Source organism: Pyricularia pennisetigena, chromosome 5 (assembly GCF_004337985.1).
Source record: "Pyricularia pennisetigena strain Br36 chromosome 5, whole genome shotgun sequence".
NCBI classification, from domain to species: Eukaryota; Fungi; Ascomycota; class Sordariomycetes; order Magnaporthales; family Pyriculariaceae; genus Pyricularia; species Pyricularia pennisetigena.
Genome location: NC_043743.1, coordinates 1346573 through 1373892, shown reverse-complemented (window position 1 = coordinate 1373892; position 27320 = coordinate 1346573). Strand labels below are relative to the sequence as shown.

Here is a 27320-nt window from a genome sequence, read left to right as displayed (position 1 = left end):
AAAAGAGATTCCGCCCGTTAAAAAGGGAATTTTCTTTGATCTATTATTATGTGCAAACAACCTGTGACGGTATGGCTTCCATTCCCTGGCGGACGGAACGGTCGTTGCTTTGTAAAACCTTTTTGTATTTTGTCAAATCCGGTCGGTACCTGGAATTTGGGGCGAGGGAGTACTTGTGACCTTCAGATCTGATATCTGTGGGCTTTCTCATTATCTTGTTTATGACATTATGATCGATTCTTACTGGCAGAATGGGGGAGATGGATTCCGTATAGAGTCCGAGCCTCATCGTCGATTTACCACCACAAAGATGTGTTATGGTTCTATGCGGCTACGTAAAAACACGACCAATCAAATGTAAAGTACTTTTTTTTGGCTGATAACCGTCTGGAACTCTGGAACCAGTAGCAATGTAAAAGTGCTTGCAATTCTGATGCAGATAAGAATTGACAGCATGATAATTAACACAGCAAATGGAAAATGTCGCACGACGATAATGACGTTGAAGTCCCGGTCCGGTATCCAATCCGGCAGTTTTTGGTTACCTGTTATTACACTAGTGTACAAATCTGGCCCAATTAGTAGACCCTGTAGGTGGCCTGATAATATGCTGGAACGCACCGTATGCATAGTGGCGCCCTACCTTAGTTGGTCGGCGCTGTAGCCAACGGCAGCGGACCCCGAGAGCCGAGATATCTGACCAGCTCCAACGCCGGCCTCGAGGGCTGACCTTCCATCTTCATCGACTCGACGCCAAGCCTGCATGGCGCATAATCGACCAGAGGGCCAGACGCGTCGTCTTTTTGCAGGCCCACCAAGACACAGACTGCCCGCCCGTTGCTTTTGTCGGGGTTTTCGGGAATCCAGTACGTCTTGTAGCGCCGTGCCGTGTCGCCTCGCTCCTGTCGCGGCTCCATCTCCCATTCGACCGCGAGCAGGCTGAGGGGTAGCTGGCGACATGGCGGTTGCTTCTCGTCGCTTACAGACGGCTCGCCCGACACCACCCGCTGCACAGCCTCGCAGATACGAGCCTCGTCTGCTTCGGAGAAGTGGCCGTCGGGCAACGGCGAGATGCCTTCCAGGATGACGCGCTGGGGTTCGGTTGGCACGTTGCGTTTCTTCTTGTGCTGTTGCTGTTGCTGTTGCTGCTGCTGCGGCAGACCGCTGGACGCAGCCGACGGCGGCACCAACGACGCGGTCCTACCCCACAGCGGGCCCAGGGCCCTGTGGCGGCGGCCCACGTCGTCGCAGCTCCAGCGCCGGGCCAGCAGCTCGTCCCACCGCAGCTCGGCGTCCTGCTTTGTCAGCTTGCGGGCGTGAAAGTCCGGTCGGGAGGCGTGCGCGTCGCCGGACAGGGGCGACAGCGGCGGGACGTGCAGGCCCGCGCGGAGGCCGGCGACCAGCATGGTCGCGGACGGGGCCGCCAGCTGCGCCGTCAGGTCGGCCGTGGTGGCGTCGGGCGCGATGGGGATGCCTGGCCGTGGGGTCTGGGCGAGGATCAGGCCCCTGTCGAAGGCCTTGTCGTCGAGGGTCTGCAGGGTCACGCCGGTGTGTCGGCGGTCGAGCATTATAGCCCATTGGATGGGGGCCGAGCCGCGGAGGCTTTTTGGATCGATGGGAGGGTTGTGTCAGTCATGAAGCTGATACAGGAGATGCAGAGAAGAAAGAAGAATGATACAATATCAATCAATCAGGCGTTGCCCTTGGGTGGTCTTACTCGGGAAGAAAGGAAGGGTGAAGATTCAGCCCGCCGTACTTGACAGCTTTGAGTATCCTTGAAGGGATAAAAAGACCAAAGGACACGGCGATTATCAGGTTGATGGCCTCGCCTTCCACAAGGGGAAGCTATTGTTTGAGGTTGTCACGTGAGCCGATGGGATCTAATAGTGATTTGATTCGCTTCGCAACCGTTTGTTCTCAAAACTCACCTCCCACCCGCGGAAATTGTCTAACGGGTGCACGGGCAGCTGCAGGTCCGTTGCCAGCGTTTCTATTGGGGCTTTAAGTCGAGAAGTGTCAGTACAGCAGTGAGTCGGTTGCGGGACAAACTTTTTTTTTTTCCTTTTCCTTTCCCTTGTTGTCGACAGATAAAAAAAAAAGATAAAAACAAACTCACCATGCCTAATGACCTTCAATCCCCTCCCGGTCCGCTTCGGCGGCCGAGTGACGACGTCGATCGACTTGACGAGCCGGGGCTCGCTGCGGCGGACGTGGTCCAGGGCGCGGAGCGACTCGCAGCTGAACGCGTCGGAGCCGCAAAAGAGGATTCGCAGCGGCTCTGAGGCTCTGGCCGAGTAGGACCGCTGGAAGCGTCCGAGATGTCCATGCCGACTTCGTGCGGCCGCCGTCGCTGCCCAGCCCAGGGCGCCGCCGCCCGGTCGTATCAGGGGCATGTTCCGACAGATGTTTTGAGAGGGGGCAGGCGATGCATTTCTCTGCCATGGGCTGTTTTTTTTTTTTTTTTTTTTTTTTTTTGTTGGTTTGTCGGTTACTCTTCCTAGAGATGGCGACGCGGTTTAATCAAGTGACCAACAGCTTCTCAATTTCAGCGTGTTTTCCATGGCTTTTTTTTGAGGCAGGGATTGGTTTAAGCGGGCCCAAATTTTGCTGGTCGTCGTAGGTGCAGGGTAAGTGTCTAGGTGATTGACTTAGACTGCCCTAATTCAGGAAGTTGTCTAACTAACAAACAAAGTACACTAGCCTTACTTTTGCAGCTTTTTTTCTTTTACGGAAAATCCTTCCTGTTGAATTTTGCAAAATTTACATGAATATTGTTAGAATACAAGGTTCATTTGGTTTATTAATTACAAGGGGATAAAATTGAGCCAAATCGTCCCGGTGTGACTCGGCCTATATACAGTCATTTTAATTATATATACCAGTAATAAAGATCCTAGACTCGCAGTATGTACTCGGACCTTGTTTCCCGCTATTCCGGCAGATTGAAATACCTCTTTTAGGCACCCTCTCCCGCAAGAATAACATCGGCCGCCTTCTCCCCAATCATATAAGTCGACACGGCCGTGAACGTTCCGGGTATCCTCGGATAGACAGAGGCATCAGCGACCCTCAAGCCGCTCACGCCTCTGACCCTGAAGCTCGAATCCAGCACCGCCATGGGGTCGTCGTCCCGCCCGATCGCGCAGGTGCTCGAGGCGTGGTGGCCCCAGGCCGTGTCGCGAATGAAGGTCGCGATCTGCTCGTCGGTCTGCACGTCATCCCCCGGCAGGTCCTCGTGGAGGGGCTGTCCGAGCAGCTGCAGCTTGAGGGCGTTGCGCCCGATGCGGATGCCCTCGGTCATGGCGCGCAGGTCCTTGTCGGACCCGCCGTCCTTGAAGTAGTCGTACACGATGTCGGGCACATCGAGCGGGTCGGCGGTCCGCAGCGTGACGCTCCCCGCCGCGCTGCGCGGGTGCGCCTTGAGCACGGCCCAGCTGAAGACGTTCTTGCGCGCCGTCGCGTTGACCGAGTAGCCCGGGAAGTAGCCGCGGAAGTCGGCCGGCCCGCCAAACGCAAACACGTCCCAGTCGCTGCCCTTGGCCTCTTTGCTCTTGTGGTACAGCGCCGTCGCGAACCCGGACGACGAGTAGATGCCCCTGTTGCCCAGGATCGGATTCTCCCACCGCGTCAGGCAGGGGTCTTCGGTGCTCTCAGGCGCGAACGTGCAGCCCCGGAGGGAGGAGAAGTCCGAAGGCATCGTCCCTTGCACCGAGACCTCGTAGTGGTCCTGGAGGTTGCTGCCCACGCCCGGGAGGTCCTTGACCACCGGTATGGCCAGACGCTGGAGCTCGGCCGCAGGGCCTATGCCGCTCAGCTTGAGGATCTGCGGCGAGTTGTAGGCGCCGCCTGCGAGTATGACCTCTCTCGAGGCTGTCGCTGTGCCAGGCACGCCGGGGCCTGCGTTTTTGGATCTCCTGCTGGCGCGGTAGAGATACTTGCCATCGAGAAACTCGACACCGGTGGCCCTTGGGGACGTGGTGCTGTTGTCGAACAAGACCTTGGTGACAAAGGCGTCGGTGCGGACGTCGAGCGGGTACATCTTGCTCCCGTCGGGATTCTTGGCGTCGCGAACCGCAACGATGAAGTCGCGCGAGCTGACGCGGGCGCCATCGCGCGTCGACAGAGGGACCTGGTAGTTGCCGGGTCTACTGTCGCGCAGGGCCGAGTCCTCGTTCGCGTCGCCGGCGAAGAGGGTTGCGAGATTGAAGACCAGGTTCGTCGACCAGGACGTGAGCGCAGCTGCACCGCCCACAAAGAAGCCCAGGAGCTGTGGGTCGCCCAGGGCGATGGTCAGAGGAGCGGTTTGGGTGGTCAACCATCCCGAGTATCCATGGCCCGCCTTGTCCGGGAGGAGGTGGCGGTTCTCCTCCATTTTGACAAAGTACTTGCGCATGTTACCGGCCGACCATGAATCGTCGCCCGTGAGGCGTGCTATGTCGTCAAAGTCGGAGCGGAACGGATAGATGGTGACCATGGCGTTGTGCGCCGTGCATCCGCCGAGGGTACCGGTCCGCGGGTAGAGGACGCCCTTCATCTTGGAACCGGCGGGAGGGTTCAGGCCAGTGTACTCGCCCCCGTCGGGGGTCTCGTACGTCGTCTTGAAGTTGCGAGCCTGCTGGGCTTCGTCGGCATAGTTGCGCACGAAAAAGTCCCAGCTCATGGCGTCGTCTTCGCTCGCGCGGGAGTGATATGCTGGGACGGTGTAGTTGTGGCTTGCGCCTTGGTCGTCACCTGCTTCGAGCAGCAGCGTCTTCTTGCCGGCCATGGCAAGGCGTACGGCCAGCGGACCGCCACCAGCCCCTGACCCGACCACAATGTACTCATAACCAGTCAAGTCCACGGCAGCAGCCAGTGTGAACGAGAGGCACAGCTGGCCCAATAACTGCGGGAGCTTCATTGTGACTCTTGGTAGGAGCAGAATTGTCTTTGTGGGCAGGATCCAGCGGATGGGATGCAAAACAATTATCGTAGCAGAGGAGGGGCAACACCCTCAACAGATAAATAAATATATCGGCAATTGTAAAGCATTCTCCCGCAGTATCCACTGGATCTGCTGCAGCCCTGGCCGGTCCAGCATCCCCATCAATGCTAGCCGAGGTCGTCATTTCGATGCAACCTTGCGAACCTGGGAAGTGATCGCTCAAGCCGGCCATCCCGAGCCTGACACATAACCGCCCGGTAGAGGAATGATGGCTAGTGAAAGCAATCTCAGTTTTGCCGCGGAAACACAGACGCAAGCGCGCAACTCCCGCGATGAGTAAGGGGCCTTTTGCCACCCGAGACTAGATTTCGCTACGACGCGCGGTCACGAACGAACGGCGATCTTCCCGACAGCTTTGGTCGCATCTCAACGCCCATCTTGGGGGAGAGCGATCATTCTTCCGGGTCGGGAAGGTAAACATGCGCTAATGTGCGAAAGTATTCTTAGAACACAATTGAATGTGGGGGAGAGCGTTCAACATTTCCGTGTCGGGAAGGTCAGGATACGCTAATTTGCTGATGCATGCTGCAGAGTAGTACTGGATGTGATGCCAGGGAAACAACCGCGGGGCTGGGAGGTTGACGTTGTATGCTAATCTAACCATCAGGGGTTTTTCAGGCTGGGCACTAAAAGCGGCAGTCAGGGGCTCAACCGGAAATCATAAGCCACCGGCACCTCACGCTGGACGATCCGATACAGGCGCCGAAAATGTCTTGTTCTGCACCCTTGTCAGAAAAGACTTCAGGGTGAGATAGACGAACTTTTATTTACAAAAGTCCTGCGAGAACCAAAGTGCCGTGCCCCTTTGTAATCAATACCATCGATCGGTCATGCCAAGTTTCATATCTTCATCAGATTCTCAAGAAAAAAAAAAAAAAAAAAAAAAAAAAAAAACAAGACTTCATCCTTTAGTACAGCAAAGTCAAAAGATCATAGGGCAGTGGAATTCCTAGGTTCCAAAGCTCGCAACTTAATCGGCACCAGAGCCCTCGTCACTTGTCGCCTCGATGTTGGCCTTCTTCTCCTGCTTCTTTGTCGACTTTTTGGCGTTGCCTTCAGGCTTTGCGACAACTGGGGCACCGCCGCCATCGGACTCATCAACAATGTCGTGACCCCTGCTACGCAACTCGGCGTTGATTGCGGGAATGGCTTTCAACAGAGCGGTGTACTGATCCACTGTAAGTCCAATCCCCTGAAGATGGGTTTTACAGTTGTTAGCAGGTTGAGCAGCAAAAGAATCCTGTGCTCTCTCACCCATGCGAGAGCGGGGTACGCAAAGCTGCTTCGCGTACCTTCTTGCCAGGCTTCATTTCACCACCAGCCTCGTAGTACTCGCGAATGTTGATGAAATCCATCTTTTTGAATTGTGAGATGCCAACCCGGCGCTTGTCGGCAATCTGAGAAAAGGCTCATAAGCCTGTTAGTTTTTGCGACGTCACCATCTTTGTGAGGGTCGTTGGGGAGGTTGAGCAAGCCAAGGCGCCCAGGCTGGTTGAACGCACCTCCCAGAAAGGATTACCCTCTGCATCGACCTGAGAGCCACCAGAATTGCTGCCTTTTGACTTGGCTTTCTTTACCGGTGCCGGTCTCGTCTCGGCCTCGCTGCCGCTGAACTGCGCCTCTTCGTCGCGAGCGCGTTTCTTACTTGACATTTTTGGGGCCATGATGGGCTCGAGATGCGTGGATTGCTGATAGAGGTCGTTGATTTGACGTTGTGATATTATTTAATGTGAGATTATTGAGAATATTTCCCACTAAAGATTGGTCCGAGTTGGAGTGGTTATGTTGAAGACCAGACGCGCTCCAGCAGAGAGGGCGGCATGAAATTGGGATGAGAGGGCGGGATAAACATTCGCGTAGTCACGTGGTCTCGTGGGAATGACGTGGTGGAAAGACCTACCAATCCTCTCTCTTTTCCAAGTCAATCCTGGTGAAGATTATAGCAACAAGATTGAGGGAAGTACACTATCAACATGTCATTGAAGTTTGAGACTTGTGCAGCAAACGCAAACATGTTAATATATACCTGGTTTGGAGTGATAAGGAAGTTGTGCCTATCGTGGACGTCAAAGCTTCGATTGTCTGCGTTCCGCACCCGCACCCCCACTTCTCCACTGTTTTCTTTCAAACATTGCCTGAATGCCTAAACAAGCACGGAGAAACAAACCCAAGTAGGTGGTGACTTTTTCATCTTTGATCTACTCACTAACTAGCCTTTGCACTTCAACTAATTCTAAATCAACAAAGGACAGACTGCCATCACACATATTGTCACTACCCTGCCTAAGCAATGCCCTCCTCTTGGGCGAGATAGAATCTCCTCACTCTGTCACTCCTGGCCCCAAAATCCCACAGCGTCTGCAAAATCTCTGCCTGTTCCTGACTGGCCCGCAAACCTGGAGCTTTGTACACCTGAAGCACGACAGCCTCCAGTGGCGTCAACCCATTTGCGTTGACGGGGTCGACGTTTGCCCCGAGGTGCAGCAGAAGCGATACGACAGCTACATTTGCCTGCTCCACTGCGAGATGGAGAGGGCTGTCCAGACTCCCACTTGCAGGCTTGTTGAGGTCGGCACCTTGCGACCTGGCAATGACTTCTATGGTCCGCGAAGTATCGCCACCGCGCCGTATGAGCTTCGCAAGGGCATGATCTCCCCGCGAGTCGACCACGTTGGGATCTGCCCCGTGCTCTAGCAGAAGAGCCACGAGCTCTTCTAGATTTGCTCCTGCGAGATTCGGGTTGTCCGCCGCGACAAGCAGCGCGGTTCTCTGACCCCAAGCGGGCTCTACTCTGTGGACAAGGTCGCTGCCTGCAATTTCGAGGAAAATGCGTACACAGTCGCCATGTCCCTTGGTGTTGCCGCGAACCGCCTTGAACCAAGCCTCGTCACAACTAGAGTCGAGCCGACGCTCAAGTACCTCTTCCAAGTGGATTTGGACAGTACTTGCTTCTCCGTGGATGCACCCGCGGCTGAGATTCTGAGCGACGACCTCGTCTGATTCTCTTGGGGGTGGATCGTGTTTAGGCGGCGCTGGAGAAGTCTCTCTGGGTATTCTATGTGGCTGAGGCGGCGTGCTGAAGCGAGAAGGTATTGGCGACAGTTCGCTGCTTTTATCAGGCTTGCCATGCTGCAGACAGGCCGACGCCCGGTCATCAAGATCATAGGCTGATGCGAACAGTGGGCGGCTCTCAGCCGGAGCCTCGAAACTTGTCTTGATGGGCGACCATTCCTCTGAATCTCGTACAAACCCAAGCATCATAGATGATGTGGCTCTTGTCAAGGGCAGTTCCTCCTCGGTGATTTCTCTGATGAGACCAGGTCTAGCGTTGTCATGATTTGGGCCTTTGACCTCGCTCACTGGGACCATGCGAACTTTCCTGGCGCTCGCGGTGCTGTTGTTTGAGTGACATTTTTTGTGCGGCAGCTTAGCACCAATGTATGGGATGCATGCAAAAAGCCCTCTTAGAGTCTCATGGCCAACCTTGACAAGGGCAAGACTGTTGTTGTTTTGGCGTAGCGTATTGCTCACGGAAGCTCGACGACATTCCGGACAGCAGAACTCCGTCGAATACCGTGAATCCAGGATGTTTTGCAGCAGTGCCTGGCAGTCCGGCCGCTTGTTTGGCTCCTCTCGCAGAAGAGCCGACGTCCACGCTGTTGCCCCTTGATATCGAGGCCTGCCTTGGCCTTCCACAAATGTCATGAACTTATCTACACAGTCGACGAGACTGTCTTCTTTGTCCGTGCCATATGCCTCTTGGCTGTATATGTGGACCCAATAGCGGAACTCGCTGGGCCGCATTCCATGGAGCCGCATCAGGATCTCCAGATAGATCACACCGAGCGCCCACACGTCCCTTGAAGACCCATCCACGTCACACACTCCCCTTGTCTCAGGAGCAGCGTACGCGCTCTCTTTGGGGTTCTGCACCAGCGCGCCAAAGCCTCCGATGAAGAGCTTGCCGCGATGCACAGAGATGTTGCCGCTGGAAAGCTGCTCGATGTGGAGGGAGTGGCCGTGTATGTGACCAAGAGCAGCAGCAAGGCATCCAAACGACTGCCGAAGCAGGATGCGGGCGTCATGGTCGAGTTGCCCCTCGAGAAACATGTCGAGGGTGGTGTCGGAGACGGGTTCCATGAGGTAGGCGATCCCCTCCACGTCGGTGTAGCTTCCAGCAAGTCTGGCAATGTGCCTGTGGCGCAACAACCGTAGGTGCTCGATCTCGTTGATGAAGCTAATGTGGTCTTGCTGCAGCATATCTTGCTTGAGGTCTGTCTTTGACGTCCCCGGCAGGGACTTGCGTGCGTACCATCTCCGGCCTTTGGGGCTGTATACCTGGTCAGATACACTAAATAAATACCTGAGCGGTCAGTAAATCTTGAAATGCAGTCACTAATACATGTATGTAGAATACGTCTGGAAACCGAACCATTGCCCGACCTTCCCTGGCGAATCCGACTTTGTGAATGAGGCCCTGCCGAGGCCTAGGACTATCTGATGGCTCGAATCGCCCTTGGTGATCCTTTCGATGTTTAGTCTTCTGGACCGGCCGGCTTCAACACCCTGCCGCAACTGTGCAGAGGAATGATCTGTTTTCCTCTTTCGAGAACGGATCATTGCGAGCAAGGACGCTGAGCTTTAACGTTATGTTGTGGGAGCAAGACGGGGCTAGTTCTTTGGCGCAATTGTTCACGCAAGAACGACATCTTTCAACAAAGACACAAAGGCATCAAGCTCCCACCAGCATACGCGGGTTGTCATCACAGAGGCCGGGCTGGATATAAGTCTTCGGGTCCATCTATGCCTGGCACACTTTCCGCTGGCTAGATTGTCTCTTTGATTTTCATGTTTGCGCCCCGGCGCGGGAAGGCAATCTAGTCGCCTCATGCCACGCGAACGACGACTCTGTCGCTCCCCGACGGGAAATAACTTAGTTTTAAGATTTTGTGCCATCTTGTTACTGCCAGCACGGTCAAATCCTAGACACCCGCTCGAGCCAATCATTGCGAGACCCAGAACAGTTTGTCTACAACCCATGACTCTGGCTCTCGGGTTTCCTGTGCTCCCAGGCCACGGGTTTTGTTATCTTATCCCTTGTGATACCCAGGGAAAAAAAAACACAAACATCAAACCCCTTTTAGCAAATGTTTAAAAAAAAAAAGAAGAAAAAAAAAGCTGAACAATCAGGTAGCTGTACAGAATGTCCGAAACCCATCATCTGAGCTTAAATATAAAAAAATATCACCTGTTCCTGCTGGTTCTGGGCCTGAAGCGTCACAAGGTGTGACGCAAATAAGGAACAATTTTCATTTTTTGGGGTACTGTCTAAGCCGCTTACACGTTTGCTGATGATAGTTGCACGCCGAGCTGTCAGATTGCTTGACCTTGTATAACCATCTGCACCACGGGATGGCCAAGGAACGATCGTGGCATCTTCCCCTTTGCGCATTTTGTAGAAAGAGAAAGAGGCGGGTTTACAAGCTCGGCCATCTCCGACGCATTTTACCCCAAGTAATGATGACGTTAGATCCAGTCTGAGAATGCAATCCTCTCCTACGAAAAATGAGAATCGGTATGATAATAGCCAGGCCGCGTCGCTGCGTTGCCACTTCTGAGCTGCTTGATCACTTTCAAAATTCTTTCATGCCGACGGCAACGACAAGGTCTGCCTGCTTAACTAGAAATGTGGCTCTTCTATTTCTTTTCTCGAGCTACCCTACTCTCTAGTTCCAGTTGCCCCAAAGAGCCAATAAGAACATAAAGAATAAACCGCCAAAACCAAAGACAAGTTAGAGCATATGTTAAAAATCCCCCATCATCCGTTTTTCCAACGGCGTCATCACCAGAAAGAAAAGAAATAGTTGCCCTTAGAAGTCATTCTACAGTCCATCCAACCTCTTACCGAAAAGAATATCAGAGAGGGGCTAGATGTTTGATCAAGGAAGAGACAATGGCAAAAGGTAAGAAAGAAAGAAAGAATAAGACAAATAACAAAGTCAAGGGTATGTTGGCGTCCAGTTTCCACCGCTACATCATCCATACCACCAGTTTTCCCCCCATGCAAACAGAAGTTTCCAGTCCATCGAAAGCCAACGTTTGTAGTCATACAAAAAAGTAGAGAAACAAGACTTGCTCCTCCCATTTGTTCGGTCGAACTGAACACCAAACAAACATGCTTCACAATAGGAGGCGTACCGCGCGTACTTCTGTGGTCGCTCCCCAAAAGGTTCAGGCTGCTTTGACAGATGACGTGGGGCTCAGTGCAAGACCGACGTCCTTACTTGTCATCGTGTTTTGGATGACAGTATCCGCAACACTTGCGGCTGTATCTTCCGAGCCCACCGCCGTCTCCTCAGAGCTCCGCCAACTGTTGTCACTTCTCTTCGTCTTTTTCTTATCCGTATCATGATCGTGGTTTGCACACTGCTGTCGTGCGCTCGCTGCCACTTTACTACCCGTCAATGATGGTGACGACGCCGCTAATACCGCTGCGCTCTCACTCTTGATGCACCCCGCTGTATTTGTTTTTTTCTTGTTTTCTCCGCCGTTTTTCTTGGGGGTGTGTTGATGGTCGGCCTTCTAGGCGTACACATTCCTGTGTGTGCCCTGATTCTGACGTCCACCCTGGAGCTTGTTTGCGATACGGTTGTTCTGTCGCTCTCGGCACGATTGCGCATAGCCAGGCAGGTTGGCCTTCTTCCATTCGATCGCTGCCTCGTACGCCATTTGCAACTGAGGGTCGCTGTGGTCGCGTGGCTTGGGGACGTCGATGAGATTGCCGTCGGCATCAAATCTAAGCAGATGCTGGTTGGCCAGAGGCAAGCTCAGGGCATGCACCTGCGACGGGGGCGGTGCACCAGCGAGCGAGACAAGAGAGCGCTGCTGAACCGGGACGTATCCGGGATGCTGTGTATTGTTCATGCTTTGCTGCATTCCCACAGTCGGCGGCGGGGCAAGGGCGCCGGCGTAACCACCAGGATGAGCTCCATAATAGTGACGGGGCGTCTGGATCTGTTGCTGGCTGGCTTGGCCATGATGGCCAGCAAACGTCGGGCCGGGGAACGGGGAAGGGAAGCGAGGGACTGTGTGCATTCCATTGTTCATGCTACCAACGCCTCCAAAAGGGGGTATGTGAGGTCCGGGGAGCTGATGACTGAAGGGAGCAATAATAGGGTCTGCGAGACCAAAGGGTGAGATTCCAGCAAAAGTGCTGTGAGCTCCAAGCGATGCGGCAGAGCTCTGCTGGCTAATAGTTGCTGCCATAATTGCGTTCTGCTGAGTCAGGAAGGCAATGTGCTGCGCAGCAAGTGAATTGAGTAGATCTTGGCCAACATCTGGAACCGGAGCAGCAGTATGAGGTGGCATAGTATCGGGGAAGATGTTGCTAAGAGGCTGTCGGCGCTGCTGATGACGGTGAGGGTTGAGCCAGTCATTGTGACCGATGTTGATTGTGGCTGCGTGATGCTCTTGGGGGGCAAGGTGTGCCAGCTGAGATACCGCCTGGGCCTGTTGCTGCTGCTGTTGCTGCTGCAACTCCAGCTGTAGCTGATGCTTCTTCTGCTGCTCGACGGCCTGTGCAGCTGCATCTGACATTGGGATGGCACTGTTAGGGGCGAACGAGGCAGCATTTGGGTTGAAGCCATTCGGGGCGGGATGAAAATTGTTGGCATTGGGATTAAAAAAGCTGTTCAACTTGTGCTTGTCCGATTGCATCTGGGCGCCGTCATGGTTCGAGAAGTTCCAGTTACCCCTATCATCGACCGTATCCGCCGAGAAGTCACCATTGTTGATATTGTAATTGCTGACACTAGAGCCGGCCGTAACCTCGGAGCCGCCATGGCTGGGGTTCGGGGTAGCGCCCATGTTCGAGCACTCGCTGACGGACGAATCCTTATGGTGAAACACTCCGCTATTGGCATGGTGGTTTGCGACATCCGGATAGGTGCTCGTATGGCTGCCGTTGTTCAGTGACCCTGCGAGATCCAAATCCAGTTGCTGAAAATGGGCGTCACTACCGTCTGCACCAGTATCATCTTCATCTTTGGCATCTTGGACGACAAGGCGTTCAACGAGCTTCTGGAACTTCTGGGCCTTGACAGGATCCTTGCGCTTTGCGATACAGCTCCCATCCAACGGCATTGCCATAGTGTGGTCCTGTCCTTTTTCTGCGCTGGCATTTACGGTAGTCTCAGAGGTCATGCCGCTGTATGGGTTGTCGTGACAATGCGTAGTGTCAATGGGATCAGCTGAGAAGGTCATCGCCGACCGAGAGCGGTTGTCTCTCTCCTGTGACGTGGTAGCCAACACGTTCATGTCCTGCTCACCAAGAACCGACTGACAGCCCGACGAGCTCTGTATCTTGAAGGGTTTGAGCTTGCAAAGCTCTCCCCTCAGATCGGTGACGATACTAGCCGACTGTGGATGACCAAGGTTTGTCAAGTTGATGGTACAAGAGGGAGGCTTCTTGTTGTTGCGCTTCTTAAGAGACTCGTGAAGCCGCAGAACATCGATTCCTGTCACATTTGCATAGCTCTTGTTCTCGTCACCGAACACCTCAAATGAGGAGTTATCGGACAAGTTGTCCTCGTAAGGAAAACTGTCCATGATGTCTTCGGAAACTGGGTCAGTTATATTCTCACGGGCGAGACGATACTATGGCATCTCGTCGCCATGCGTCAGAGTGAGGATTACGAGTGAGGACATACCGATTGGACGAAGATTGCAATGTTGATATCGTATGTGACTACCTCGCCCTTAGAAGGTGGCAAAGAGAAAGAAAGTATTTACTCCTCAGAGAATGCTCTTGCAAGGCAAAACGCTGAGATCAGCTTGAGAATAAAGCAGAAGTGGAAAACGGTCACAAGAAGATTATAAAGCTGTTGGCTGTTTTGCTGATGGTGATGAGCTCAAAGTCAGAAATGGTTGGTAAGGGGAGAAGTTTTGGATGCGAGCCACAACCACAAAATCTGCAAATCGCAGCGGACTTTTTAAAGATCAAAAAAGTGCGTAAAGAAGAGGGGCAGAGGGCTCCAGGCAGGAATTTGATTGTCCTAGAAGCCTAAGGTTGAGTCCCAAGGGGTTTTAGACGCAGAAATATAGATGTCACCACAGGCAAGTAAGTTGGCCGGGCGAGGTGGAGCCGCAATCTGCGTCACTGAACTGAGACTATGGCAAGTCTGTCCTCGCGGGGCACGGCCAAAAAGATTGAAGGCGATATCGGAAGATGCTTGGCGAGGGGGAGGGTATCTTACGCCCCAATGGGCTGGTGGTGGAAGAATGGAAGATTGTTTAGCTTTGCCAGCCTGTGATGACGCTGTTAAAGCTCTTGGAGCCCGGCTAAGTTAAATGTTGTCTGGTAAGCTGAAAATTCTGGCGCTCTTTGCTGGCGGGCAGCTATTTCGACTTTGCGTCAAGAGATGCCCGTAATATCTGCGGTTGATAGCCAAAAACAGAAAAAGAGGCTCGACGCTGGTGGATATGTTGACAGATCCTGTAGGGTGTTCGGGAAACTATTCACCTCTCGAGAGATGTTAAAGTTGCCCAAGATAGGCCAACAAGCCTTTTGACAAGCTACGGAGCAATCAGTTTCATCAGGAAAGACCACTTTTAGACACCTGCAACTTTACGATTCTACTAGATCACAGTGTCATGAGGAAGGCGCGGCTTGGGCTCAAGCCCACCCGATACAGTCGTGATGGGCGCGACTGCCTATTTGGGACAGTAGATCCAGCCATAATTTGTGGATCCCATCCAGCACCAACGCTGAGTGACAGCTGCTCTTCCCCCTGTATTCAAGTAGTGTCTGCCAGCCAGGAAGATACCTTGACTGCTAAGTAGAGATATGGCACTTAATGCAGCCGTTAATAAGGTCAGGATGGAGTAAATCTCCCGCACATTGTAAATGTGTATAGAAGGCAGTCTATTGCCGATCCCGGGAATAGTTCACAAGTATACTGGTAAAAACACGTTTTTAGTCCTCAGTGTCATTATGGAGCCCCTGAAAGCCCCAAAATACGGTCCCGGTCAACAAGCAGCATTCAGTCGTGGCTAAGTAAATTTTCGAAGCAAGAACCGTTTATAACGTTCACATGCAGAGACAAAAACTGGGCGATTGTCATCATGTACTATGCCCGACAAAGATACACATGTTTGGAAAGTGAATACTCGTAGCTGTTACGTGCAGATTCGCCCTTGTGAAAAGTTCAAACAGATAGTATGAAGAAGCTAGCCTGATGCAACAGTTAAAGAAATAAGAATTGTCCGTCATAATATGCATCGCCAATGACACTCGACACAGTAAATGACAGCGATATAGACGACTTTAATCAGAAAGAAGAGTTCGTTTGTCCGCCCATATAAGCGTTGAATGCTTTCTACACGGTCGATGCTGCGTTAGCCTTCTGCGATTTTTCTCAGACACTGATAAGATGAATGAAATGGTGTGGCTTACCGCGTTCCTCGTCTGCAGGAATACCGTGCCAGGTCCGGTAAATTTGCACACTATTCCTTCTCCAGAGGCAACACCAGACACTATACCTCCGGATGCCACGCGCTCCAGGATATATTTGGTGTTCCATGCAACTAGATGCCCATTGTCCACAACGTACTTCTCCCCATCCGCCAACTAAACCAGGAAGAAGAGCTCGGTCAGTACATGTCAGAGTGTACTGAAAAATTTGATACATGAGATAAGTTTAAGCAGAAGCACTTACGTCCTTACGGATGATGGCTCCAAAGCTTGTCAACCAAAGCAGGCCCTTTCCACTGATTTTGTAAACCCATAAACCTTCACCACTGAACATGGCTTTGCCAAGACCCTGTCGCTTATATTCCTTGACTACTCCCTGGGTTGAGGCAAGGTAGCCATCCTGGCCGACAGACCATGACTCGCTGCCCGTCAGTCTCAAACTGGTAATGTCTCCTAGCATGGCGGGCGCTAGCAAGAGCTCGCCTGGTCCCGTGAAAGTCGAGTCGGCCATCTCACCACCAGCCACAAGCTTCTTCATGCTGAACTTGATCCTTCCGCGAAGCGTGATGGTGTGCGACATGGCAATCATGGCGCCCGGCTTGGCTCCAAGGGGACATCCCATAGCGAGCTGTATGGTGAGGATTGTGTTGCTGTCACGGTGACTGATCCGGTAACTGCCACCGTTGAACGTGCCGACATCATCCACCGTCGCTGTGGCTCCCACAAAGTGGGTTGCGGGCGGAGCACCACTTTCAAGGTTAGCAGGGTCGCTTGTGTCGATTGGCGATCCGTCCGCCACGGGGAGGCTGGTCTTTTCGGCCGGATACCCGTCCGTGGGACTCGCGCCTGGAGCCGACCCTGCGTAGGACGGAGGAGCGGCAAATTGTTGCTGGTGTTGCGGGGGTGTTGGGCTGCTAATGCCAGCAAGGCCTAAGCCCGAGTTGTGCGAAGCCATAGATGGTGTTCGGCCATGCATAGCTAGTGTCGTCTGGGATCCAGTTTGAGGCTGCATCTGCTGCTGAGGCGGGGCATAAGAGATAGGGGGCGATGCCTGCGGAGGCGGTGGCGTGGGCGAGGCACCATATTGCTGGTGTTGGGGGGAGGAGTATTGGTGATGCGGAGGCGAAGGATACTGTTGTTGCTGAGAAGCTCCAGGAGGGGGAAAGTATTGTTTTTGAGAGGAGGGCGGCGGCGAGAAGTTCTGAGGGGCGCCCGGAGGGGGAGGGTAGTTTTGCGTTTGCGACCTTGACGGCGGTGCAAACTCCTGCTGCGACTGCGCAGGCGGCGCAGGGTAGCTCTTCTGAGGTTGCTGAGTTGGTGGTGACGGGTATGAGAGTTTGGTTTGCGCGGCTGGCGGAGATGAAGGGGGCGGGGGATAGTTATGTGGTGTCGAAGCCTGAGAGGGAGCTAGTGCTGAAGTAGGCAACTCTGTCAGCAAGGTACCAGATATCATGAAATCAAGATTCTATTGAGTGAGTGAGAGAATGTTGAAGACTTACATCCCGAAGCTCCAGGGGGCGCTATAGTCATGATAAACAGGGAGCATATCAATTAGCTTATAATACCGACCACCTATTCAGGTCCACGACCTTCTGTCCAGTTACTTACGAGGATAATATTGTGCAGACATAGCGCATACAAGATGTAGTAAATAACGACTAGAATTCCTGCGCACTGCGAAGCTTTATTTTGGTCGTGAATCTGCTTTGCTGCTCAATTCCTCTATCAGTGACTGTTTTGCGGCTGTGCCATTAGCTTTGGGGGATCGTTATAGTCGCGGTTGTATGTAGAGCATAGTCGGATGATTGATTGCCCCGCAAAGCGCTTGGGTACTCACTTAGCTGCAATGTCAAGCAAATCCGGCTAGCAATAACTCATGCACCAGCGCCAATCTGGAGATGAATGGGATGCGGCGGAAGAGAAACTGCATACACAAGCAAGAGACAGAAGGCTGCAAAGAAAGAGAGCTTATGGGAAGGCTGGAGAGAGAGAAAAAAGATGCGAACTTGTGCAGGCAGACAGTGAGATTTCTCGGTTGGGGGCGCACACGAAGTGCGGAGAGTGCGGAGTCAAATCCTGCAATAACCCAATTGAGAGTTGCCTAGCCCGGCAGGTCATGATCTCCTGCGCCTTCCTTACGGGTGCGCGAATGAATGGGCAGTCCAAATCAAAGGGACCTGAAAGGCAGGCACCAATCAGCGATTTTCACCATGGGCTCATGCATGTCAAGGGTGGACATGCAAGAAGGCTGCATGTCGGCGAAGCGCCCAGGGAGTTGCGGGCGCTTAGAGGATGCCTGTCTGTCGAATATTATTGGTGGTCAGACTACCATTCGCTTGGCAGCCTATCTCCATGTCTTGGTGTTGGAAAGGGAGTACGGATTCCAGACATCTTGACGTTGATATTCATATTGTTGTCCATGCGCCCTTCATGTACTGTAGCGCACATAAATCACTTGTCCGATGCTTGTACCTCATAGTCACACTACACGTTTCGCCTTGCATATGCAACCGTGTAGCATCAACCGTTATGTTATCGGGTCCAAACTTCCTAGGTACTTTGGTGCCTGATTAAGCGTTCAGATGGATGATTAATGTGACCATGATGGAGCGGGTTGATCGTGGGATCTTGTTCAATGCTCTGTTGGTCGACAGTGCAAAACAGTAGTATACCCATTGATGCCATTGATGCGACAACACAAAGTATTATACTGTATTATTGTCTGCACAAGCTACCGCTTAACAGTTTGAGATCAAATCAAGGGGACGTATCACGTGGATCACTCGCCAGCCACATCTCTGGGTTAGGGTTTCGCAGGTACTGCACGTGTGTGAGCGCGTCCATGCGCATCCGAAAGCTCCGGACCGTGGGGCTAACGTCACTGCAGGGAAGCTTCCGATTAGGTGGAGAAAATTCTCGAAAGCTTTGATTTCCTCAGCTGAGGCTCCGGAACAGAGCACTCTGATTTCGAGTTCAACATTCGGAACAGGCGCCGAAACCGCCCGCTCACATGAAATATTGATAGTTCCAGGTATTCCTAGCAGTGTACCATCAAAATTTACCGTTTCGCTTGTCCAAATACTCGTGCAACCACCTCCGATCACCTCTCACTTTTGCGGACCGAGCACGGCAGCCGGAGCTGGTGGCTCAGGACAGCGTCAGAGTTTCTCTGAGAGTTTCTCTGGGGGCTATATCGACTCCGCAAGTCGGGATTCGCCCAAGTTCAGCACTGCCAACACGATAGCGCCCCGTACCGCAAGCACCGGGCTTGGCTTGTGCGGTCTCGATAGTCTCACCCTTTCCTTCGCCCATGTTCCCCCGGACCTTGAGGGCCTTCCAGGCTCTCTCGCTTGGAATGGCAGAAGCTCAACCAGCGCTTCTGGCGATTAGGAGTTCACTGAGGCATGCATGGAAGAGGTCAGATAACGGGGCGAGCAGCCAGGGCTTGCGCCATCTTTGGGCGAGCACCTCGAAGTTCTCTCGAACGCTGCAAAGGCTTGAAAGTAACCTGGTCGCATCGAGAGCAGTACCCAGACCGCGACTTCCGACCTCAAATTTACGACTCGCCACGCCCCGGCGCACCTTTCACTCATCGAAATCGAGGCGGTCGAACAAGGAGAAACCAGAGGCTTCCCCAAAAGAGGCAGAGATACCAGACGAGTATCTCTCGCTGAGCCAACGCATGCGGAAGCTTAGCCGCGTATATGGAAGGGCGACAATATTTGTGTATTTTGCCCTCTCGATCGCTGATTTCCCCTTCTGCTTCCTACTGGTTCGGTTTGTTGGGACGGACAGGATATGTTAGTACCTTTACCCACCTTGCTCGTTTGTCTTTGACAGGGTTAGAGATTTCTTCAACCGCTGAAGGACGACCCCTCCTGAAGATTGGAAGTCTATAAACACAGTGACCAATGGCTGACATTCAATCAAAAATCAACCTCCGCCCATAGCCGAGATAGAGCGCAGGGTTGTATCCAATGTATCGCAATTTGCGCCGGCTAACGTCAAGGACCTGTGGCACCAATGGAAGTCTTGGAGATGGCAGGGAGAGGAAGACAAGGAGGCTGTGGAAGGCAATTCGAGAAGAGATATTTCCGCGGATGACAAATGGGGTGTCAAGGAGGCCCAGGAAAACCATAAGGAGGAAGCCAGTAAGTTAATGTCTCTTTACCAACTAATTACTGCTTCAGGCAATGCATGGCACAGTAAAGGACCAGCATGAACATGCTCACACATTATTCATTTGATATAGGTTTGGCTACCCAGTTAGCTCTGGCATATGCCATCCACAAGAGCTTCATCTTTATACGGGTGCCCCTGACAGCTGCGGTTACACCGCGTGTTGTAAAAACATTGAGATCATGGGGTTGGGACATCGGAAAGAAGGTGTCCAAAACTTAATGCCCTCACAGCGACTCAAGGCCCCTCGGAGTATCACTTGAATACATACGACACTGCCGAATACCGATGCCGAAAGACGTTGCCGATAGCCCGTTTCGTATACAGTTGACATCGCATGAGCGGATTTCCCGGCAAAGAGAGTTCCAGCGCAGATGCCGTCACGGCATCTTTTTGGGCCGCTAACGGCTAGAGGAAATAATCTTCGCCATTGGCTTTGTATCAATATGCACGACATTGTACACCACTTAGACAGATTCATCAACTTCAAATAAACTAATTTAACTGTCAGATGTCTCCGATGCGGTGTGAGCATCTGAGCTAGAACAGTGTTATGTCGGTGCTCTCATTGGCCCTTCTGTTAATCCCTGCTCGGAATCTCAATCCAAAGGATGCATCGCCCACGAGGCCGTCTTCTGCATCTCTCCGACATTGCGTCTCCGCAGAGTTCGCCTGAATCTAGATACATCAGCGCACCTTCGCTACAGCGACGCTGTGTAGCTTTTTGGGTCCATTTTTTTCCCAGGTTGGGGAAACGTAGTAAGAAAACACGTTGCGACACTATGGGCGTGTGAAGAGTAGAAGCTTTTGTTCGTTCGTGGCTGAACCCTGCTGCAGCCAACGTCAAAGGAGTGATGCAGGAGGCGCATGCACTAGCAAGGTTGCACGGGTTCACTATTGGCGCTGCTGTCATTCAAGCTCAAAGGGAAGTGGGTGAGAGTTTAGTTTCTTAATATGCGCTGAAGTCTTTTGGTCTGCGACGTCCTACTCGTGAGAACATAAGGACCAACCAGTAGGGGCACTATGGGCTTCAATGGGAGGGAGGCCAAAAAAGAAAAAGCGGGTTTTTGGCGAGTGCCGCCCCCAAAAGCAACGTCTCTTTCCCACCCCTGACATGAGTTTAGATTTTTGGACCGATGGGCTGCTTCTAGCCCCAGGCACTAGCGGCGCGGATTAATATGATCACAACAAAAAGACCTACATCCAATGCATTGGTCCAACGATCAGTGAGAGAAAAAAAAATGGAACAAATGCACAAAGGGACTAAAGTTCGGGCGAGATTCCTGAATCCGTCAGTCTGGGAACTCTTAAAAACCGCACCATCATCTTAGCCCCGGCTGCGCTGCCTGCAACCGGTGAAATTGTCGGACATTTAATTTGCCATCAAACACACCGACTACTTTGTTTTATCTTCAGTATGGCCTTGGAAAAACATAAAAAGAAAAGAAAAAAGTATTTTATTCTTTCTAGTGGCTTTCTCGCATTCTAAGTCCGAATCTCCGATCGTCTCCTTTTGATTTTATCCGCCAAGCCTTGAAACTTTAAACAATTAGCCAATGCCGTTTATTTCTTCGGTCTGGCCAACACCTCGCTGGCCCCAGATTACCGCTAGCTCCTGGGAATGTTGCCCCCTTTGGATACTTTGCCGGTGAGGCATGGGAAACTATCGTGAGATCCATACCCTTATGCCGTTTCAGCTCCCATGTCGCGAGCAGGCTCGCATTCTCGTATTTGCAACTCATACCGCTTTTGAATTTGATGAGCGATAACACGAGAAAGTGGGCTACATAGCGGAGAGTCAAGCATAAGGAAAAGAGAGAAAGTCACGTTACGTTCCGATTCCTTCCCGGGACATTCGGGGACGTGCTCCGTGTTGAAGTCTTGGCGAGGTTCTTTTTTTCTCGCTCGCGATCCGAAAAGCACACAGACACTCTTTCACACTCACAGTCACATACACACCCACCCCAGCTAGCGCGGTTTGCGACCTACAGCACTACACACAACCGAGCTAGCGCTAGTGCTACTCAAGTTATGCGGAAATTTATTGGGGGGGTATGGGGGGTCCAGCGTGGACAGGCTGATGAGGGAACGACCGACTGCCCTAGCAAGGGTGGTGATAGACTTTCCGACTCAGCCTCGAAGCCGGGTTGAAATCTCCTCTGTGTTAGGAAGAGATAGCCCCTCTCTCGACCCTGCGTGAGGTTTCCCGCTGGAGGTACAGTATGCAAACTAAAAGTTGGTAGCGCCAGCCTCATAACGCCGTCGAACCGGTTCCCTGGGTGGGCAAGCATGGGTGTTGAACCAAGGCCAGAGGGAGGACGTACGTGTAGAAGGAGGGAGAAAAAAAAAAAAAAAAAAAAAAAAAACCCATAGTAATTTACTCAATAATAATGTGTTTACTATGACAGGGGGCGGCCGGGCTTTGCTCAACAGGTGGAGGAGGGGTACAAGAATGATCCGAGCAGTTCCTGCTGAGTACATACTACGTTGTGTGTGCCTGAGGGGTTTGAAGGTGTTTTGTCGTCCCAAAACGAGGAAGAAAAAGAAAGGAAAAAAAAAAAGTTTAAAAAGATAATTTTGAAGCGGAGACATATGCCACAGAAGGAACAAGGTGGATTTGGCAGCGGTCCCCCTGATCCCCTGACTTTTTGTCCAAACACCATCCGCATTCTGCGTCGTAACCATCCTCCCGCCGCCTAACCCATTACGTTCTGGTTATCGGCCGAGTTTTGCGACTGGTGCGTCAATGGATGGGAAAAGATGGAAGATGGTAATAAACAATGGAGAAAACAAGGCTCCGAGGCGGTGCGCTGTAAAATATCAATAGATAAGCAAATAAAAAAAATGACAGATACTGCATCATATTTGCCTGTAGGTTGCTATTACAGGTTCCCCACAAGTCGAGAAAAAAAATGTAAGAGGGAGAAACATGTTCCGGATTTATAATTTATAACGGGCACGACCGAGACAACGACCTAGACCGCAAGGATATGTCTGATCACATTACATCACACGGGATCTGGCAAACGGCAGCGGGCCGTTGAAACCCTCCCCCACATTCATCTTTTTATGTCCCTTTTTTTCTCCTTCCTTTCAAGCAAGTGGTTTTGCAGAACCATGGCAGTCCTTTTGTCTGCCCTGTTGCCCTGTTGAAATTTTTAATGGAGTCTTTTTTTTTGGCTGTACATTTCTTGGGAACGTTACCAGCTTATGTTCCATGCAAGTCAAGTCGATCATGTGCAGCGCATGAGGCGACCTGATGCAGATTGAGCTCGCCCGGGGCCTGACGATGGCAATCTTGCCATTAGCATGAGTAGGACTAGTCGAGTATTACAGTAATTTACACTTGCGGTTTGACTAGATCCACTGTTCTTTTCCTTCCTTTGTGTTCTTTTGCTGATTAATATTCTACAGATTTTATTCTCATCTTGTTTTTTTTTTTCTTCGAGCGAGTCGAGGATGAGACGACACAAGCACAGTAAGAGAGATTGGCACTGGCGAGATGACTGGTGGGTTCGTTTGCTATGTAGCGTCTTTTTCTCTTTCTTTTTATTCTCTTTGTTAGTCGTTTTCCCCCTCCAAATAAAAAGTGTCAGCATGCCGTAACCAACACCCTGTATCCAATTGGCTGGGCCATTGAATTGCATCGGAGCCTCGCCTCGCGACCTCATACAACATAAAGTGATATTTTATGGGCAATGCCAAAAAGGGGTGAGAACCCCACAGGATGACCAAGAATGGTTTGCCGTATAGCCAGTCGAACAAGCGTCTTGTCAGCTAAACAGACGTGTTCGCCGTATAGCCAACCTACCAGAGTCAGGTCCAGCCGCAAATGGTATCCACTTGTTTGTCTTTCTTATTCATTTTCTTTTCCCTGGCCCACCCCACATACCTTTTTTTTTCTCCTTCATAGGTTCTTGATCTTGCAGGAATGAAGGCCATCAAAATAAGGTTCGAGCTAGGGATTGTCAGAGGCTCCACCTCGGCTCCGGCCCATGCACAAAGATTACATGGCCGACCCATGTGTCTTTTTTGTGGGTGACAAAGGGGGGTGGGAAAGGGAAGGTGTGTGTGTTGTCTCCATTACCCTTGTGGTTTGGGGTACAAGCCAGGGTAGGTAATCAATCTCGACAGGTTGGACCGACCTGATGATACGGAATATGTAAAAGAAAAAAGAAAAAATTATGATACCAAACTCGACCTTTTAATTATGTAGGTACAGGAACCGGGGAAATGGGATGGGAACCAGCTTTCCTAATCCTCTTGAGTTACAGTACATACGCAAGCGTTGATTAATTTTGTATATACTGCATTGTGGTGTTGAATTGCTCACTTCGCTATTGACTTGTCCTTTTTGTTGACATGATGCAACAATGGTCCAGCCTGGACGATTTATGCCAAGCTTTTTCCGAGGTAGCACGAACACGTCTTTTGGTCCGCAACATGTTATAAATGCCACAACGACACGAGTCGATACTGGGATGGGACGAAATGTTAAAAACAAAAAAAAAAAAAGCAGTCTTTTATTAATATCTCTTCTATTGTCAGGCTTCAATCAAAAAATTTTATGATTGCTTCCGTTCCTTTTTTACTTGTATTTTATCACCATGGCGAAGTTCGCATTCGGAATTCAACAAAACTGCCTTCCATTTTAGGAATTTGTCTCTTCTGCCTCTTCCGCCCAAAATCAACTGCCGAACTGTCTTTAGTCAGGTAAAGCTCGCTTAGAGCTAAGCGTGACGCAATGCAACGTGCGGGAAATGCAACGAAAGGGCCAAAAACAAAATATGCTTGAAGCAGTATGTAGCATCTTGTCAATCCATAATCCACTTTTGACGGGGCCAAGACGAGGATCCGAAATGGAGACAGAAAACACCATGGCTGAAAGAAGTCAGCAAGCAAAGTGCCAATCTATGTGGTGGATTCACGGGATAGTAATGGATGAATCGAAGGGGTAAAAAAAAAAAGACTGAAGCAAAAAAGACCAAGAGAAACAAAGAAGAGTGCTGAAGCTGAGTTCAAGGATATGTTTATGCCGATGACCCGGCTGCTAAGTATTTACCAGAATTCTTTGCTTCAGCTGCTGACGTAGCCGTGCTACATATTCGGTGCCAAAGTGGCTGCTCCCTGTGTCGGCTGACTCCCATTACGTAGTGAATAAGGTCTACCAAGGAATGAATTAATATACTATGTAACTATATTATGCTGCGTGCGTGCATACATGTGTACAGTACTGCGGCCATGGCCGAGTTCCAACTACACTAGCAGCCAACAGGGATGAGGGCGACGGACAAAGTTTTCTAGAAGATTACCAGATTAGTTTTTAGTCCACTACTATGACTCGTCAGCCACGAATACTTGACGTGGGCACTGTAGGCTTCGTGTAATGATGTGCGGAATGCAAAAATAAAAATAACACCGGCAAATTTACCCTTTCGTCAGACGTCTCAGGCTGAAAATACTCACATCTCGAACAAGTACAAATACGTTTATAGTTGAACCCTTTTCATGGTTGCACGATTGTGCGGGTTCGGCAAGGGGGCCGTGACCTCTAGGTTACACCAAGAACCATGCTATTTGTGTGGCACAATGGGGAATTATTAATGGGGGAGAATAGGCCAGTGCACTAGACGAGCTGACAGGAGCATGAGCCATATATATTAGGGCAGAGGTGCGTGCGTTTGATCTGGTCATGGGTTGAGTTTATCTTTCAATACCAACAAATTTCGAGGCGCAAGACGAGAAAGAGAAAAAAAAAAAAAAAAAAAAAAAAAAAGAAAAAAAAGCCCCATACCCTGACTATGCATCATACCCTTGACAGCTTTCAGGGTCCGGAAGAAAAACAGCCAGTGAGGATGCATACCAGGCTTGGCGATTTTGGTAACAAATAATAAAAGGGTGGAAACCAAAATCAAGGCTTTTCTCGGTTACGTTGCCGCACTATTCCCGAAGGCCTGTCCAAGGAAACAGAGAGAGGCTGCGTCTCGCGGCTATTGCACAAAACCCATTCAATGTGTGGGGTTGTTTGTGTGTGTGCGCGCGCGCGTGTGTGAGATGACCAGAGCGTACGTACTATACTTTACACAGTGAATACTCCGTAAATTTCGTTCGTGTTCCTTGTCCAGTTCTCTTGTCAATGTTTCAAAACCTTCTATGCACCTGTTAAAAAGAAGAAAGACGGACGCTAAAGGTTCAAACACGCGAGTAGTTTGACTGGTAACCGGCCCGATAACTTGAACATCTAGAACGATTTGCGCAACAGAGTGACCGGAGTAATTTCTGTCTTTGTTGTCTTGAAGCGTTGGTGCGGAGCGGACCATGCATGAACAAAATGGGTTGGTTCGACAGTTGAGCATGTTGGTATTAACTCGTAACTCGTCGCGGTATCACCAAGTAAGAAAAGAAGGGAAAAAAAGAAAGAAAGAGAGAGAGACAGAGACACACCGCCTCATCAATGAGATTGAGTTCTGGCGACAAATTACGAATCCCAATGCATTTAATTCCTGTAGGTTCAGCATACTTCCTAACTGGCCTCCGACACGGTGACCAAAGGGCCCCTTTCGTTCCACATCTTGGCTGGCGCCAACTTGCCGCATAGGTACTACTGGTGCAGTATTGTAAACAATGCCAGGAAACATGATACTCTAATAGAGTAATGGAATTGCCACACTTGGACCGGCAACACCGAGCCGACCCGGGCCAAGTCATGGTCACGGACCCATATTGTGGGTGGCAAGACTTTCTTGTTCAACTTGACGTCTTTTTTTTTTTTTCCTGACTGGTGGATTATAATATTCTGCTAGGGACGTTGGTCAGAGTTTTGTAAAGAGGGTCATCGTTTACTTTTGCGAAAGTTTATTCTGTCGCATACGTGGTTATCATTGTTTAAGAGTGGCATCAGGGAACATACTGTATGCGTGTCCTGGGAAGGAGACCCACTCCTTGCCGCCTTGAGCTGAGTTAAGCGAGGGATGATGAAGAAAAGCGCCCACCCCCGCTTCCCGGCAAGGATCTACCGGAGCCTGCCTAATAACCAGAGCCCACTGCTGCCCAGAAGTGTACAAGAAACATTGGTGATGTGGATTCTACTGTACTGCTTGGAGTTGGAAATATTACGGGAAAAAGCAAGCATTAAGCGTCGAGGATCAGGTCGAGGGATACTGCACCCAGTCCAAGGAGCACATCTGTTCCGACCATTGTAGTACCAGGGCAACGAGGGGCCCACTGAGGGTATTCACTTTTGGGGTGCGGTGATGTAAGGATTTTCAAAAGTACCTAGGTAGGCTTTGTTCAATGGCAGATAGAGCCAAGGAAAAGAAGGAAAAAAAGAGGATCATATTATGTCAAGGTAGGGTATGTGCTGATGATCTGTCAGTCAGATGCGTCCACTTGCTTTTAAAAATAAGCGGCGCGTAACTCGACATGTTTGGCCACGACAAGTGATCGAGAAAAAAAAAAAAAGAAGAAAAAAACCTTTTATCAAACAAGGGATGCACTTGCACCCACCAGGCGGCAGCTGGAGACATGGCAAAAACCTTTTTTTTGAGGATGTGACACGGCGGCTCCGCATGTACTATGGCAAAACCCTTCTCGTACAGCCGAAGAGAGCGATTAAATAAAGTACAAGCAAGCACTACATACGTAAAAGTCTATATGCAATTTACTATGTACGTTACCCGCGGTAGTGAG

At 51.1% G+C, this 27320-nt stretch overlaps 7 protein-coding genes across 7 annotated transcripts; 1 reads left to right on the top strand and 6 right to left on the bottom strand.

The window, feature by feature from the left end:
* Positions 1-644: 644 nt before the first annotated feature.
* PpBr36_08356 (uncharacterized protein) lies at positions 645-2393 on the bottom strand (the record flags this gene model as incomplete). The annotated part of the gene is made up of 4 exons (XM_029895487.1): positions 645-1602; positions 1718-1845; positions 1929-1999; positions 2117-2393. The coding sequence occupies 4 exons, from the start codon at positions 2391-2393 to the stop codon at positions 645-647; spliced, it is 1434 nt and encodes a 477-aa protein (XP_029746950.1).
* Positions 2394-2956: 563 nt separating this feature from the next.
* PpBr36_08355 (uncharacterized protein) lies at positions 2957-4897 on the bottom strand (the record flags this gene model as incomplete). The annotated part of the gene is made up of 1 exon (XM_029895486.1): positions 2957-4897. One exon carries the CDS (start codon positions 4895-4897, stop codon positions 2957-2959), a length of 1941 nt encoding a protein of 646 aa, XP_029747355.1.
* A 1054-nt stretch (positions 4898-5951) lies between these two features.
* Positions 5952-6645, bottom strand: PpBr36_08354 (uncharacterized protein; the record flags this gene model as incomplete). The annotated part of the gene is made up of 3 exons (XM_029895485.1): positions 5952-6173; positions 6274-6378; positions 6484-6645. 3 exons carry the CDS (start codon positions 6643-6645, stop codon positions 5952-5954), a joined length of 489 nt encoding a protein of 162 aa, XP_029747352.1.
* Positions 6646-7264: 619 nt separating this feature from the next.
* PpBr36_08353 (uncharacterized protein) lies at positions 7265-9613 on the bottom strand (the record flags this gene model as incomplete). Its single annotated transcript, XM_029895484.1, has 2 exons — positions 7265-9332; positions 9399-9613. Coding segments are annotated over 2 exons (2283 nt in total), but the record flags the coding sequence as incomplete, so codon positions are not given.
* A 1950-nt stretch (positions 9614-11563) lies between these two features.
* PpBr36_08352 (uncharacterized protein) lies at positions 11564-13636 on the bottom strand (the record flags this gene model as incomplete). The annotated part of the gene is made up of 1 exon (XM_029895483.1): positions 11564-13636. The coding sequence occupies exon 1, from the start codon at positions 13586-13588 to the stop codon at positions 11564-11566; it is 2025 nt and encodes a 674-aa protein (XP_029747362.1). The 5' UTR covers positions 13589-13636.
* A 1673-nt stretch (positions 13637-15309) lies between these two features.
* Positions 15310-17082, bottom strand: PpBr36_08351 (uncharacterized protein; the record flags this gene model as incomplete). Its single annotated transcript, XM_029895482.1, has 5 exons — positions 15310-15357; positions 15435-15608; positions 15697-16865; positions 16952-16972; positions 17061-17082. The coding sequence occupies 5 exons, from the start codon at positions 17080-17082 to the stop codon at positions 15310-15312; spliced, it is 1434 nt and encodes a 477-aa protein (XP_029747365.1).
* Positions 17083-18696: 1614 nt separating this feature from the next.
* PpBr36_08350 (uncharacterized protein) lies at positions 18697-19853 on the top strand (the record flags this gene model as incomplete). The annotated part of the gene is made up of 3 exons (XM_029895481.1): positions 18697-19252; positions 19403-19603; positions 19705-19853. Coding segments are annotated over 3 exons (906 nt in total), but the record flags the coding sequence as incomplete, so codon positions are not given.
* Positions 19854-27320: the final 7467 nt, after the last annotated feature.